The sequence below is a fragment of the Mesoplodon mirus genome (assembly GCF_964341445.2).
Source record: "Mesoplodon mirus genome assembly, chromosome: 14".
In the NCBI taxonomy this organism is placed as follows: Eukaryota; Metazoa; Chordata; class Mammalia; order Artiodactyla; family Ziphiidae; genus Mesoplodon; species Mesoplodon mirus.
The window spans coordinates 50,171,159-50,184,608 of record NC_138990.1 but is presented as its reverse complement, the minus strand read 5'-3'; the positions used below and the strand labels follow the sequence as shown (position 1 = coordinate 50,184,608).

At 35.4% G+C, this 13,450-nt stretch overlaps 1 protein-coding gene across 2 annotated transcripts in view; it reads right to left on the bottom strand.

Moving 5' to 3' along the window:
* The window catches only part of SPAST (spastin), a 54,613-nt gene that overhangs the window by 11,580 nt on the left and 29,583 nt on the right, over nucleotides 1-13,450 (bottom strand). For both annotated transcript variants that reach the window (XM_082642247.1, XM_082642248.1), the window contains exons 5-11: nucleotides 10,172-10,359; nucleotides 9,203-9,336; nucleotides 8,829-8,922; nucleotides 3,658-3,732; nucleotides 2,157-2,228; nucleotides 646-721; nucleotides 307-398 (exon numbers count right to left, since the gene is read on the bottom strand). In XM_082642247.1, the coding sequence (XP_082498373.1) occupies nucleotides 307-398; nucleotides 646-721; nucleotides 2,157-2,228; nucleotides 3,658-3,732; nucleotides 8,829-8,922; nucleotides 9,203-9,336; nucleotides 10,172-10,359 (731 nt within the window). The remainder of the gene's footprint in view (nucleotides 1-306; nucleotides 399-645; nucleotides 722-2,156; nucleotides 2,229-3,657; nucleotides 3,733-8,828; nucleotides 8,923-9,202; nucleotides 9,337-10,171; nucleotides 10,360-13,450) is intronic.

Sequence of the window (13,450 nt, the reverse complement as noted above, 5' to 3'; positions counted from 1 at the left end):
TGGTGGCGCAGTGGTTGAGAGTCCGCCTGCCGATGCAGGGGACACGGGTTCGTGCCCCGATCCCGGAAGATCCCACATGCCGCGGAGCGGCTGGGCCCGCGAGCCATGGCCGCGGAGCCTGTGTGTCCGGAGCCTGTGCTCCGCAACGGGAGAGGCCACAGCAGTGAGAGGCCCGCGTACAGCAAAAAAAAAAAAAAAAAAAAAAAAAAAAAAAAAAAAAAAAGATATCTATTTCTAATTTGGGCCATTCAACAGGAAAATACACTAAAATGCTACCACATTAAAAATACCATAATCAATACTTACACCATCAAATTCTATTAGAAATTCAGTTTTTAGACGTCTACTAGCATCGTGTTCTCCTTCTCTTCTTTCACACAAAAGGCTATCAACTTCATCTAGAGGAAATAAAAGGATCTCTAGTTTACCACTTAGGTTATTAATATAATGGGTCCTACTCAATTTATTAGACAGTTTTAACTTTGTGCTTCTTTAAAACTTTTTACTTCTGCAACTATATTTCAATAAAAAATAAATTTTAAAAAACCTTTTTACTTCTGACTAATCTTTCCCATCATACCCCTCACATTTGGAAAAGGGGATTTTACAAATGCTCAACTAAGTTGTTGGAAAACACGTTCTTACCTATAAAAATGATAGAAGGTTGAAGTTCTCGAGCCACAGCAAAAAGAGCTCTCACCAATTTCTCTCCTTCTCCCACCTAAAACAAGGCATTATACACTGTTACACCCATAAAATGCAAGATTATTCCAGCTTTTTAAATTTCACTATTAAAAGTCTAGAACCTAGGAATTTAATTTCCTTTCTTTGCAACAACCAAAGATTTGGTTTAAGGAGTGGGGGTATAGGGGTGTTACTGAATTGTCCCTTATAATTTTAGAAAATAGACTACTTATTTATTATTTAAGACAGTCTGGTGAGTAGTTTAAAAAATGACAAATATCTCTGTCTTGTTTCACTCTGCATTCCTAAGACTTGAGAATGGAATAGATATTGGGGCATAACTACTGAGAAAGAGGGAATACTAGAGAAGAGAGAGATGCGGCACGTATTCTTAAGCCCCAGGTTGCAGGGTATATTTATAGAAGCAGGTTGGAAATGCTCTCCTAAATAAAACTTGCTCTACTGAGAACACCGTGAAAACCCATTCTCACAATATCACTGTCAATAAATAACAAAGTATTTCTCAGTAGTCCAGGAGGTCTATGAACACTCCTTAAGACTTTCCCAGGGACTGAAATACTATACTAAAGCCATTCTATGCACCAAAGTATCTAATGAAAGAGTCATGAGGTTTGTGATAATCTACAACAAAAACTATTTTGTTCTCTAGGTGGCATCTATTCTTTTTATTGAAAATTAAATAAAAGAAGAAAGGCCCCAGATTTAGAATCTTCAAAACAAATATTCTTAGAGCCAGAAGGAACTGCAAGAGATCACCTCTTATGACATCAACACTTTATAAGTGAAATAAATATAGTAAGACTGATTCATAACTGCTAACAAATCTTGTACATGAATTTGAAAGAAGATCTATGTATTTAATAAATGGAACCTGGTTTATATTTTAAAAAAATAAATGAAGTAAAGCCTAAAGTGATACTTTCTTAAGGCCAGCTCGGCATGTAAAAGTTAGGCTGGGATCCCTACCTCCTAGTTTCCAAGACAGTGCTTTCTGTTATAGTATGTGCATGATATGGGTAAACCTACTTTAATAACAATTTTACTTATAAAATTTCACACAGGAAGCAAAATTTAACCAGGAAAAGTATCATTTTATAGTTATTTTTAATTACTTTACAAAATTAAGACCCCTGCCAATACTTGATCTTGGACTTCTAGCCTCCAAAATACAAGACAATAAATTTCTATTGTTCAAGCCAGCCAGTTTGTGGTACTTTAATACACAGCCCTAGCAAACATATACAGTATTTAACAGAATAATTTCAATTTTAAAAGAGCCTAGCAAATGCACATAACTTTCTACTTTGAAGAGTGATATTCAGCATATCTAAATAATAGATATAAAACTCAAAGAAAAACATTTTGGTGTAATGTTCTTACCATTTATACTTAACACAGTAACGTTTAGACAGTAACTTAAAACATGACAATACTGGAAAAAGAACACTCACGTATTTTGAAGTTAAACTTGCAGCACTTATATTAAAGAAGGTTGCATTAGATTCTGCAGCTACTGCTTTAGCCTTTAAAAATCACAAGGGTAAATACTGTATTAGTTCAATTGCTTTAAAAAGATAACCACATCTGATCAACTTAAGTTCTAGAAAAGATTTCCTAAAAATATAAGCCATGACACAATTCTCAACATATGGCAATCAACGTGTTTTCTTCTCAGCAATGAGGAAAAGGTCTAGGAAGAGCTATGCTTCTTTCCACTCTCTTTTTCTCTAAGAGAGAAGTGACAGGGAGAGGTTAAAGAAAAAAAAAAAGAGGGTATTATTCTCTTCCTAGTTATAGAAGATAACTACTTGGAGAAAGACAAACAGCTAAGGGAAAAAGTTACTCTTTCCCTATTTATGTTTTCCCTCTAGGAGAGCTATGCAGGAGAAAGATATCCAAATCCTAGCAAAAACTTTTGGCAAAAGGACACAGAAAAAAAAAATCTGTTGTATGTCAATTATGCCTCAATTAAAAAGAAAAGAAAGAAATCTGTTTCATGCTGATTATTTTACTTAAATAAACCCATTACAATAGTAAAAAAAAAAAATCAAAGATTAGGAAGATACTCAATATAGTAAGGTAAGCTCTTCTACAGTAAAATTTTATTATTTAACTTGGGAAAATAATGAAAATTACACTATTAAATTTAGCCAGCCCCAAACTACTACGGAAGATAACGTATGTGGGTTTCCACCTACTTCATCATTAAAAACTAGTTTAAAAATTGGGAGTTCTCTGGTGGTCCAGTGGTTAGGACTCGGCGTTTTCACTGCTGTGGCCCTGGGTTCAATCCCTGGTCAGGGAACTAAGATCCTGCAAGCCACGCAGTGTGGCCAAAAAAAAGAAGTATATTATAGCAAAGGCAAGTCATAAATAATAGACTCAGGGACAATGAAAAGTTTCTTTTTTCATATTATCTCCCTAAAATCTCAATAGAACATGCAAATTTAAAAAGAATTCTTGGGGGGCTTCCCTGGTGGCGCAGTGGCTGAGAGTCCGCCTGCCGATGCAGGGGACACGGGTTCGTGCCCCGGTCTGGGAAGATCCCACATGCCGCGGAGCGGCTGGGCCCGTGAGCCATGGCTGCTGAGCCTGCATGTCCGGAGCCTGTGCTCCGCAACGGGAGAGGCCAGAACAGTGAGAGGCCCGCGTACCGGGGAAAAAAAAAAAAAAAAAAGAATTCTTGGGACCTCCCTGGTGGTCCAGTGGTTAAGACTCCGCAATCCCAATGCAAGGGGCCCGGATTCAATCCCTGGTCAGGGAACTAGATCCCACATGCATGCCGCAACTAAGAGTTCGCATGCCACAACTAAGGAGCCAGCGAGCTGTAACTAAGGAGCCCGCCTGCCACAACTAAGGAGCACACATCCTGAAACTAAGACCCAGCACAACCAAATAAATAAATATATTTTTTAAAAGTTTAAAAAAATAATAAATAAAAAGAATTCTTACCAGCATTGTTTTCCCATTTCCAGGTGGACCAAAGAGTAACAGTCCTCTGGCAGGAGCTCTAAGCCCTGTGAACAACTTAAAAATATACACTTTAGTTCACAACTATGATTCTGAAGACACTTTTTCCAGACATTTAAAGTATTATTTGTTATCTAAAAAGCACCATCTTTCAACAGCATCCTCCTAAAGAGAGCTGCCCAGAGCTCTAAAGAGAACACATAACCAATAAATTAGAATAATTATTAAAAACAGAAGAAAACAAAATGAATTAAAACCAAACCCTTACTGATCAAAATGAAAGCAGATTGGTTAAACAAGACATATTGAACATAGTATGCCTCTCTACTTCCTTTAGAAATCTCACCAAATAATAGTAAATGAATAAAAAAGATATAAATCTTCAAAACAAAACAAAAAAATACAAAAGGAGACAACAGAGGACACAAATTTTTGTAGATGGAGAGCTGGTAAAGTGTGGTAAATTATTTAACGGAGTTAAAGGGGCTAAAACCTAAGTGCCAGCTTGTGAGGGGATACCTAGATACAAGGAGCAAGCTGGTGTGAACAAAAATCCCTGGAACATCTCAGGAATTGGAGGTAACAGGTACCAGAGAAAGCAGCAGTAAGGTAGCTGGCCAAAAACAGGGGAACTGATTGAAAATCTGTATGAAGAACAATGGAACCCATGCTCTTGCCCCCACCAAGAGCACTCCGGCAAGTACTCCTCTTCCACAACCAAAGGAGGCAGACGTCTTATTCTGTAGAGAAATTTAACCAGAGTCTCCAAACTCTGGGACACCAGGCATGGCAGGAATGAAGGGTGAAGCACCCGACTGATAACATTTTACTTAATAGTGAAAGTGTTATGTACTTTTAAGTTGAACCATATGAAGCGGTTGATATTCAACTTAAAGACGGAATATTTTTTTGAGTGGTTTTAGGTTTACAGAAAATTTAATGGAAAGTATAAAGAGTTTCCACATAACTCCTCACTTCCCCCATTTCCCCTATTATTGACATCTTGCATTAGTATAGTACATTTAATACAGCTGATGAATAGTAATATGTTACTATTAACCTAAGTCCATAGTTTACATTAGGGTTCACTATTTGTGTCACATATCCACCATTACAGTTTCTACCTAAATCTTGACATCTAATCAAATTATCAACAAAGGAAGACAGTAGATTAAATATATTTTCAGATATGTGAAATCTCAAAATATTGTCTCACATGACCCTTTCTCAGGAACTTACAGGAGGATGTACACCATCAAAATGAGAAAATAAACCATGAAAGAGAAAATAAGGAATCCAAAAAACCGAGAGATCCATTAAAATAGAAAGACAAAGAAAAGTTCCATGATGATGGTGAAGCAAGATTATAGAACAGCTATGAAATAAGAACAACTGGTCGAATGGAACAGAAAAAGGTGGTTCCAGATAAAGGGGTTCCAAGAAAAAAAACAACAACTGAGCTAATGAATTTTCAAATTGGTTTGACAATTGGTAAGATGAAAACTAAGCAAACAAAAAAGTAACACAACTATTTGCGGGAAAAAAAACCTATACAAGGGGAAAAAAACCACACTGTCCTACTCAGCTTGGTACTTAACATTTACAAGAAATGAATATTGATTTAACTCAGCAGCGATATACTACACTGGGAGGATGCAGTAGGGAATGTGTGATATAATGGAGGTAAGGGTTCATCAAGTTAAAGATTCTACATGAAAAAAAAAAAAAGAATTGGCTTTATAAGATTATTACTTAAAGAGGTAAGTTCAAAAACTTTTAAAAAATCAAATGTTCAAGCTAATATAATGAAAGATAACATATTTAGAAATTCATGGAAATTTTAGTAGTAGGTAGAACCTTTTAAAATTAGAGAACAGTCACATTCTTCTATAAAACTGAAAGAAAATGCTATTATTAAGCAGCAAGATAACAAAATAAACATAAGAGCTCTACAGATGAACCGGTTTGCAGGGCAGAAATTGAGACACAGATGTAGAGAACAAATGTATGGACACCAAGGGGGGAAAGCGGCGGGGGATGGGGTGGTGGTGGGATGAATTGGGCGATTGGGATTGACATGTATACAGTGGTGTGTATAAAATGGATGACTAATAAGAACCTGCTGTATAAAAAAATAAATAAAATTAAATTCAAAAATTAAAAAAAAACACAAGAGCTCAAAAAAATGCTGACAAATAAGCTGGACAGGATATGAAAGAGGTCTATGAAATAGGACAGAAGAATATATATTTTCATGGTAAAATTTCTGAGAAAAGTATGTAGACAGATCATTGTGATATACTTTGAAATGTACTGCTTTGGGGTCAGAAGGTACGTTTTATTTTATATTCTTCTTACAGTTTTAACTTGTTTCAAAGATTAATATGTTTAATATTATGTTTAATATGTTTAAAAATTACTTTTAAAATATTTAAAACATAGTCCTATTTGATGGCAGGGAGATGGACAAGAGTTTTTTCAATGTCCTTTCCAAGTCCATGACTTCATGAATAAACAAGGGTTAAAGTACTTGCTTTAGGTAATTCTGAGAAGAAATTAACTCAAGCATATATTTTTAATATTTTTTATCTCCTTAAAGCCATTTTTAGTGTTCAGTGACTTAATTATGATTCTGTGTTTCTATAATGAAATAAAAATTCTAGCACACTAAAGAATGAATAAGTTCGTCATGATGCCTGTCACACCCAACTTTCCAATCTAGCCTAACAATGTCCCCACCGTGGTCCATGCAAGCTCCTCACAGTGGAGAATTATGAATAAAGCTGATTTGTTGCACAATGGAGATGCTTTATGAAATAAGTCTGACCCATTCACGGCTTACCACGATCCATTTTATGGGTCTACTGTGAAAAGCTGAGCTAGAACAATCATATTCCCTTTCTGCATTAGAATCTGAACTAGAATTATAAAAATGGTCCAATTGGCAGGTATGGAGACAGAGAGACAAATGGTCCAAACCCTGAGGTCTGGCTCTACCTCAAATGCTGTCCTTCCTCAAGCCCCAATTTAGTACATTTACTAAGGTTTCTGCCCCTCCCAAGAGTAGGTTATTCAACTTTTGAAATTCCAGTTTTTACTAATATTATGGCACTACCATGGAAATATGCCAAAATGTAAAGTCATATGCTGTTTGACCTCACATTCCACTTTAGATGTGTTCCCTAAAGTTATGGGCAGACCAGAAGCTGAATGACTTCTAGCACAGTCCAAATATTTCCTTACTACCTCTACAATTTTAGATATATTTTTGTACCCTAAGAAGCATACCAATGAACAAATACTAAAATCCATATTTAAGAATTAGCTGGCAGTTATAGCATTGAGGCGGCAGTCTAATGTTAGGAATCTTATTTCATTTCCTAGAACCACCACTTAACTATAATCTTGAGCAAGAAATTTAGATTTCAGGATTAGTTCCTTTATCCACAAATGGACTAGATGACTGCTAAGATCCTTTTCAGGTCTACAATTATATGAATTCTTTCAACAAGCATTTTTTGGTCAATACTCACTCTGCTACATTTACTACTCTTACATAACTCCAGGCAAAAAGTAAGCCCAAATACAAGCTATAATATGTTTCCTCAAAGTGTGGCCTGAGGTTGTACAAGAGATAAATTTGGTTCATATAAGGACAAATGCCTTCTATTTTAATAATTCTCTATTTTATTGTGTATTAAGAAAATTTCAATTAGTATATTAAACCAGTGATTTCATGCACACTGCTTCTTAGAGTGGGCAAGAAGTAAAAATAAAGAAAGCGGACTCAAAAAATAGTAAGTTTCGGTATAGTTGGTACTCACAAGTTATAAACACCATGAAAGTTGTATGAGAGTGACATAGACTATAGAAAAATAGAGCCACACAACCTTTACACATTCATTTAAAAGCGTATTCATCACAATGTGCCATATAACATCTATATTCACGAGATTTTATAAATGAGTCCATTAAGACTTGAAAGTTCTAGGAGAAGAGAAATAACTAATCCAGACTGGATCCTCATATTTATTTTTTGCAATATTTTCAGAACAGCATCAAACATGCAATCTGTGAATTGTGAGAATCCAAAACAATGCTAATTGGGAGATTAGGTTTGACATAAATACGCTACCACGTGTAAAACAGATAGCTAGTGGGAACCTGTGGTATAGCACAGGGAGCTCAGCTTGGTGCTCTGTGGCGACCTAGATGGGTGGGATGGGAGGGGATGGGAAGGGATGGGAGGGAGGCCCAAGAGGGAGAGGATATATGTACACATATGGCTGATTTACTTCGTTGTACAGTAGAAACTAACACAACATTGTAAAGCAATTATACTCCAATAAAAAGGAATGAAGCACTGAAAAAAAGAAAAACAATGCTATGTGTGGAAAATTAAATATTTATTATCAATTGCAAGATTACCTAACTTCCTTAGTGAGTTTAAAAATAAGGGATGAAAGGTGAGGTCCCTACCCATCATTCACCAGCTCTCCACTTACTTTGATGACTTAATATCCTGAAAATAATTTTTATTTATTTGTTTGTTTATTTATTTATTTATTTATGGCTGCACTGGGTCTTCATTGCTGCACATGGGCTTTCTCTAGTTTCGGTGAGCAGGGGCTACTCTTTGTGGTGCTGCGCAGGCTTCTCATTGCAGTGGCTTCTCTTGTTGCGAAGCATGGGCTCTAGGTGTGCAGGCTTCAGTAGTTGTGGCACACGGGCTCAGTAGTTGTGGCTTGCGGGCTCTAGAGCGCAGGCTCAGTAGTTGTGGCACACAGGCTTAGTTGCTCCGCGGACTGTGGGAATCTTCCCAGACCAGGGATTGAACCCATGTCCCCTGCATTGGCAGGCGGATTCTTTAACTTTAAATCTCTCTTACCTTGATATAAAAATTATTTCTTGTTACCTACTTTTCCTATAAATTTAATTAAAAATGGATTGGGAATTAGGAACCATTATATTTATTCTCCTCTCCAGTATAAATAACTAGTCCACATCAACTGCTAATGTTTTTTTCCTTTAAAAGACATCTAACCTACTATTATGTGAACTAATCATTCTAGTATAGCTCAAACACTTCTCTACTGTACTATGGATTCAGTAATAGATGATGCTATAGGAAAATGATAATATAAAATCCTTACCTCAGGCCTCAGAGAAGGAAGAATAACAATTTCTTGCAATGCTTGTTTTGCCAACTCTTGACCAGCTATATCATCAAATTTAACAGCTGTTCCACTAAGAAACAGAATTTCAGTTAGCTCCGTAACAGAAATATACTTCAGTTATTATAATATTAAGTCTAAGCTCTATGTAACATAGCCATTTTTATGTTAACTGTGAAATTATAGTTAAATCAGTAAAGCAATGGTTTTCTACATTTACAGTAATTGAAAACCATCATAAAAATTACATATGTAAATTAGACAAGGTATATATTATCCATTTCACTCATGATATATTTCATAAATTAAAAAATTTTAGAACCCCATAAAACATTTTAGATGAGAACACTTACTTGTCCACAATTTCGTTCATTATAAGGTTAGCAAGGTTGCTGTCCACATTCCTAAAGTTCTTCAAGTCTTTCTTTTTACGAGCAGCAGTTGTAGGGGTAGAAGGTTTATTTGTTCTATTTGGTTTTGGTGTACTCTTGAAGGACACAAAATTTTAATGTGAAAACACAACATAATGTTTACACTTTTCACATGTGAGTCAACCTTAATGGTCACAGAATTAAAGGCTTAAAAGTAGCAAAAAATGGATATAAAAATCCAAAAATTGTATATTTACTCCAAGATAAAATGGCATTCACTATAGAACTACATTTGGCATGAAGTCGGTTTACAGAAGATTTTATCCAGAGAGATTCAGTTACTATAAAATAAAAAGGCTCTATCACAATGCAGTCATACAATTTTGATCCTTGTTAGAACTGTAACAAAACTCTATGTATGTTTAATGTTATAAAACATTTATGTAGATTTAAATAATTAAAAGAATAACAAATTTTAAATGAACTATAGGGAATTCCCTGGTGGTCTAGTGGTTAGGACTCGGCGCTTTCACTGCCAAGGACTCGGATTCAATCCCTGGTCAGGGAACGAAGATACCCACAAGCTGCACTGTGCGGACTAATAAATAAAAAAATTATTTTTTTAAAAAAAGAATTATACAGTATTATATAAAACAGATTGGATAAGCAAACTTACTATTAAAAAACCTATTTAGGACCAAAAGGAGTTAAAAAAAATTTGCTTAAAAAATAATAGAGAAAAAAAAAGATTTGCTTTTTAGTAGCAAGTTGCCTCTACTAAGAGTCTTAAAAATCTAAATTAAAAAAAAGAAAAATTTCATTCAATGTTGTAGAAACATATCAATTCTCTAAGGTATTATAAAGTACTTGTAATAAACTTAAGCAAGCATATCATGTTCAAAATTTTCTATTTGCAACAGCATAGCAATTAAAGTTACCGTCTCCAAATACCTTATGAGTGGCAGTTGCAGGACTAGGTCCCTGTCTCACTCCAGAAACCATGGATAAACCACTGCAGCTAGGTGCTCTGTGATGGCCTGAAAGACCTGTGGATCCAGTTTTCATAATTGTTTTTGAACGAGGCAGTGAATTACTAGTGTGCGTTAAGGGATCTTTTCTTTTCGGAACAGCCCCACTTTCTATCAAGGAAAAAAATAAAATCATCATGGTTAGAAAATTGTGGCTAAACATTATAAAAAGTAATATAAAGACCAGTACAAATTTGTAAAACTAATAATATTTTTTTTACTTCAACAATATTTCAAAATAAGATTTCAATCAGAATATATACTAGGGTGTGCATAAGGGTTATTACTGGGTGTGGGCAAGATTATGGGTTATTTAGCTTTTTCCTTTTCCTGATGTATATTATAATTTTCTTATAGGGAATATGTATTTGCTATAAAAAGAAATAACTTTATTTGTGGGGACAGGAGGAGGATATAAAAAAGGTACCAAGCAATAAAGCTGCCAAAATTTTTTCCTTTTTTTTTTTTGTTTAAAAGCTGCCAAAAATTAAACAAACAAAATGTAGTAAAGGCATTAGGGATAGGTTGTATGGATAAAAACAAAAAATAGCACTTCATTCCAAACTTTTAAGACTAAAAACTAGTATGAAAGTCTAGTCTGTGCCACCAAAAGTTTTAAAAAATAATTTTAATTTAAAGGGTATAAAGATATGGTTAAATCACCAAGTATTTTACCTTCTATCTATGCAAATAAACACATATAGGACACCTTCAATTAAATCTAAAAGGTTACCTGACCTAGCTACCGTGCTCTTCTACATAAATTACAGACTTTTGAATGTTCAAATCTCACTGCTTCTAAATAATATTTTCATATACTATATAACAAACATCAGAGTTTATGAATAACAAAGTTCACTGTGAAGACAGATGTTAAATCAGTCAGCAAATTAGAGTAGTCTAGAGAAAAGACTAGCTCAAGGACAAAAGCCTTATTGTTGCTCTTGTCATCAAATCCCTTAATATGGCTTAAGGAAACAAAAGAAGGGAACTTAAGAGTACAGTAAATTAGGGACTTCCCTGGCGGTCCAGTGGTTAAGACTCCGTACTCCCAATGCAGGGGGAACAGGTTAGATCCTGGTTAGGGAATTAAGATCCAAGGGTTCTTTCCTAGTAAAGAAATGCAAAGTTCTGTACCATATGTTCAAGGAACTAATGGATAATGACCCTATAGGAAGAAGCAGGAAAGCAATCCAGAAAAGGGAATGACAATATGGAAAAGCCAAGGTGTGAATAAAAGCAGGACCTGTCTAGGGTGATGATAAGTATCATGCATTTCAGAGGGGAAAAAAGGAGACTGGAGAAGAATTTCTTCAAACACAAAATATATAGTCCTAAGATTACAAATGGAGAGAAATTTTCATAAGGAACTGTGAGAATGACAGCAGACTTTTCATAAAAGTAACAAAGGTCAGTAGACAATGAAGTATGCTCAAAATGCTGAAGGAAAAAACAATGTTAACTTCCATTTATTCTATATTCAGGTGACCAGTCACGTAAGAATGAGGGTATTTTCAGACACTAGAAAGGCTGAGAGAGTTTACTATCTACAAACCCTCATTAAAAGAAATACTAAAGGAGGTCTTTTAGTCAAAAAGCAAATTAAACACAGAAAGAAGTAAAAAACTGTAATATGAAGCTAGAGAGCAAGAAAAAAATCAGATGACCTGGGGGGAGGAAAAACCCAAAAGGGAAGATAATTAAAATATATTATTTGTCTTTGGGTAAACAATATTTACTAAGTTACTAATAATATGAAATATAATTTTTCAATATAACTAAAAACAGTGATATATATACATATATATATGTACATATATACACACACACACAGAATGAAGGATAATGGTGGCATAAGAGAATTAAACCTTCTTCTACCTGAAAAAGAAATCAATACATATCAAAAACTCATAAGTCAGGAATAGCAATAAAAGCATAATATTTGAAAGTATAATGAGCATGAGAAAAATAGCAAAGAGTTAAATATTGTATGAGGAGCCAAACTAGGGGTGCAGGTAAGAAAAGGAGATATAACAGGTGGGAAGGGGAATATTATTTCTCTTTATAAACCTTTTCAGTATTTTTAAATCAACATTTTAGGGTATAATCTATGTATAATATTGTGCATGCATTTAAAATGTATAATATATTGGCAAAATAGCCACTAAAATCAAGATACAAAATGTTTCCATCATAGCCAAAAGTTTCCTTGTATCCATTTGCATTCCATTCCTCTTACTGCCCCTGGCCCTAAGCAATGACTAATCTGCTTTCTGAATATTGGAGTCATCTGATTTAGCAATTTCTATTGATCTAAGTTCAAGGTCACTGAATCTTTCATTTGACATCTCCAATCTGCTGTTGAGGCTATCTAGCAATTTTTTTCACCAACTGCACCTTTCAACTTTAAAACTTCCATTATTTTTATTGTTTAGTTTTTGTGTGTGTGTGTGTGGTACACGGGCCTCTCACTGCCGTGGCCTCTCCCATTGCAGAGCACAGCCTCCGGACGCGCAGGCTCAGCGGCCATGGCTCACGGGCCCTGCCGCTCCGCGGCATGCAGGATCCTCCCGGACCAGGGCACGAACCCGTGTCCCCTGCATCAGCAGGCGGACTCCCAACCACTGTGCCACCAGGGAAACCCCTATTGTTTAGTTTATATTCTCTGCTAAGATTGCAGGTTTGTTAACAGATGCCATATTTTCTTTTAATTCTTTGAACATATTTATAATGGCTGCTTTGAAGTCTTTATCTGCTAAATTCAACATGTGGGCCCAGTCAAGAATCAGTTTCTACAGGCTGATTTCTTTCTTGAGTAAGGGTCACACTTTCCTATATGTTTGCACGTCTAATAATTTTGACTTGAAAATTGGACATTGTAGATAACACATAAAGTAGTAAGCAGACTTTGGCATATCTGCTTCCTAAGAGAGAAGAAGTAACTCATCCAAGTGAAACATCATAGAATGTTCCATAAGTGGGTGACACTAATGAACTAGGCATGAATGAGCCAGCTGATTCACTAAGGCTCAACGGGAATCAAACACCAGTGCTGCATAAATTAGCTGTGAAGTCAGTATGTCCCCCCAACAAGAAAAAAGAACAGAACTGATAACTAGGTATTTAAAATAAGACAGTTTGTTTTTTTTTTTTTTTTTTTTTTGCGGTACGCGGGCCTCTCACTGCTGTGGCCTATCCCGTT